Source organism: Jaculus jaculus, chromosome 19 (genome assembly GCF_020740685.1).
Source record: "Jaculus jaculus isolate mJacJac1 chromosome 19, mJacJac1.mat.Y.cur, whole genome shotgun sequence".
Classification (NCBI taxonomy): domain Eukaryota; kingdom Metazoa; phylum Chordata; class Mammalia; order Rodentia; family Dipodidae; genus Jaculus; species Jaculus jaculus.
In genome coordinates this window covers 491,671-494,283 of record NC_059120.1, presented here as the reverse complement: position 1 = coordinate 494,283, position 2,613 = coordinate 491,671, and the positions used below count along the sequence as shown (strand labels likewise).

The 2,613-nt window shown below is 44.9% G+C and overlaps 1 protein-coding gene across 1 annotated transcript; it reads left to right on the top strand.

The window, feature by feature from the left end:
* Positions 1-1,006: 1,006 nt before the first annotated feature.
* Positions 1,007-1,357, top strand: LOC101616696 (non-histone chromosomal protein HMG-17-like). The gene has a single exon (XM_045138671.1). The coding sequence runs from the start codon at positions 1,007-1,009 to the stop codon at positions 1,355-1,357; it is 351 nt and encodes a 116-aa protein (XP_044994606.1).
* Positions 1,358-2,613: the final 1,256 nt, after the last annotated feature.

Here is a 2,613-nt window from a genome sequence, read left to right as displayed (position 1 = left end):
GCTGCTCTTGGTTGGGTGATATCTACCAGCAATGTGAACCTGACTGCAACAGTAAAGTGGTACCAAGGAGTGGGATTGCTGCTAGACACCTGTGTGGCTTTGGCCTTTTGGAGCTGATTTTCAAGAGGAATGTGGAAGGTGTTGAAACTTTGGCCTAAGAGATGCCTTGCAGTGCTGTAAGTACAGCTTGATGGACTATTCTGGTCAGAGTTGAAAGACCTGAATGCTGTAAGAACTGTGAACTGCAAGGCTTGGCTTATGGGGGTGAGAAAGAGCTTTTCTTGGACTGGGTTAGTGGCTTATGTGAGAAGCTTGCTCTTATGCCCATGTCCTGAGAACTTGTGCAGGGTTGCTTTGCATAGAAATGAACTGGTGTGAGCAGAGGGATATGGCACAGAAAGAAAAGTCTTTGGGTGAACTGTTCCCTATTCAGCTGCAATTGAGAGATTACAACCTTTGAGACTGGGCTAGCTGACCTGCACTGGAGCAACAGAAAGAATGTAGACTCTTTTGGAGGGCCCTGAGTGCTCAAGAAGTGTCCTGTTCTTCAAAGTCTGCTTTACTCCCAGCTGGAATAACAAATTGCCACCCTACCTGTATTGTGGAGTATAGGAAATGCAGGAAAGAGAGGGTCACTGAGTTTGCAACACGGTCTTGTGTTTTGAAAATGGCCATGGACAGTGTGAAGCAGGTTGGCTGGTTGCCTGCCTAGAGACTCCATGGGGCCATGAGCATAAACCCTGGATTGCAGTGGAGACCCAGTGGAGATGCCAGGACCATGAGATGGCTGCCAAAGAGCTGCCGGCCCCAGATGAAGTTTTCCAGGACTGTGAGTAGCCTTGTTGGAAGGGTGGAATTGGAATACTAGAGACCTCTTGCTAGTTAGAATTATTGAACTTGGAGATTTGTCTCTGGCTAGAGTTATTGGACTTGAAGCTACAGAGTTTGATGTTTACCCTGGTTGTTTTAATCTTATATTGGGGAGCAGTGTGAAGAAAAAGTGAGAATGACCCCCAGACCAACCAAAGCCACAGCTGCATCCCAGTGTTCAGCGCCTACATCCCTTCCCACCCTCACTGCCACCAAGCCCAAAAGAAAGGCTGAAGGGTATGCTAAAGGAGATAAAGCCAAGGTGAAGGATGAACCACAGAGAAGATCTGCAGGGTTATCTGCTAAACCTGCTCCTCCAAAAGCAGAGCCCAAGCCTAAGAAGACCCCTGCAAAGAAGAGAGAGAAGGTACCCAAAGGGAAAAAGGGAAAAGCTGACGCTGGCAAGGAGGGGAATAACCCTGCAGAAAATGGAGATGCCAAAACAGACCAGGCACAGAAAGCCAAAGGTGCTGGAGATGCCAAGTGAAGTGTGTGCATTTTGATAACTGTGTGCTTCTGGTGACTGTACAGTTTGAAATACTATTTTTTAATCAAGTTTATAAAAATTCAGAATTTTGTTTTATGTTTTTTTTTTTAAGCTATGTTGTTAGCACACAGAATACTTAATTGTTTGGGGGGGAGGGAGTGAAACAAGTGTCACTAACAGAAGGTCTCCCAAGCTGGAGTGATAGGGAAACACCTTTCCCTGTTAGTTTTGAAAGATTCTCCTTAGCTCTGGGGAGGAGGGATTCCTTTATGTTGACACAGTAGCCAACCTTGGCACAAATGCCTCATGGCATGAGAAAACTCAATGTCCATTTTTATGTTCTCCCCTCCACCATCAGCATAGACTTAACTCCCTTAACACCAGAGATCTGTTGGGACCTGACCCCTTCACATTGGTTCTGCCAGTATGTCAGATGACCTGGACTTTGCAGTGTCATCACTGAGATGACAGTGTTTCTCTCAAGAGCTGTGGTACCTTTTCTAAAAGATTGTGGATTTTCAGATTAATAATCCTTCCATTTTCATTTCATTTCCTAAAAGTCAGGGTCAGCTTGTGAAAAGTTGTTAAAACAACATGCTCGGGCTGGTGAAATGGCTTAGTGGTTAAGGCGTTTGCCTACAAAGCCAAAGGACTCAGGTTCAATTCCCCAGGACCCATGTAAGCCAGAAGCTCAAGGGGGTGCATGTGTCTGGAGTTCGTTTGCAGTGGCTAAAGGCCCTGGTGCACCCATTCCCTCTCTCTCTACCTGCCTCTCTCTCTCAAATCAATAAAATATTAAAAAAAAAAAAAACATGCTCAATGTGGAATGTCAACCCTCACTCTAAACTCTCCTGTTCTGAGCATCACATGAAGACTTCATTGGATTTCATAGTGGATTTCTGATTTTGGTAGTCCATACAAGAAGGGAGTTTGAAAGTTCTTGTATACTGTTACTGAGTGTCTGCCCATGTCCTGCCTGAAATACCATGATTGGCCTTTTGGCCTTTTGGAGCTGATTTTCAAGAGGAATGTGGAAGGTGTTGAAACTTTGGCCTAAGAGATGCCTTGCAGTGCTGTAAGTACAGCTTGATGGACTATTCTGGTCAGAGTTGAAAGACCTGAATGCTGTAAGAACTGTGAACTGCAAGGCTTGGCTTATGGGGGTGAGAAAGAGCTTTTCTTGGACTGGGTTAGTGGCTTATGTCTATCTTTAATAAAGCTGGATACAGTTTGGCTTGGAAAAAAAATCTTGTATT

Coding starts and splice junctions, on each gene's coding strand:
- LOC101616696 (XM_045138671.1), top strand. CDS start 1,007: ATGACCCCCAGACCAACCAAAGCCACAGCTGCATCCCAGTGTTCAGCG.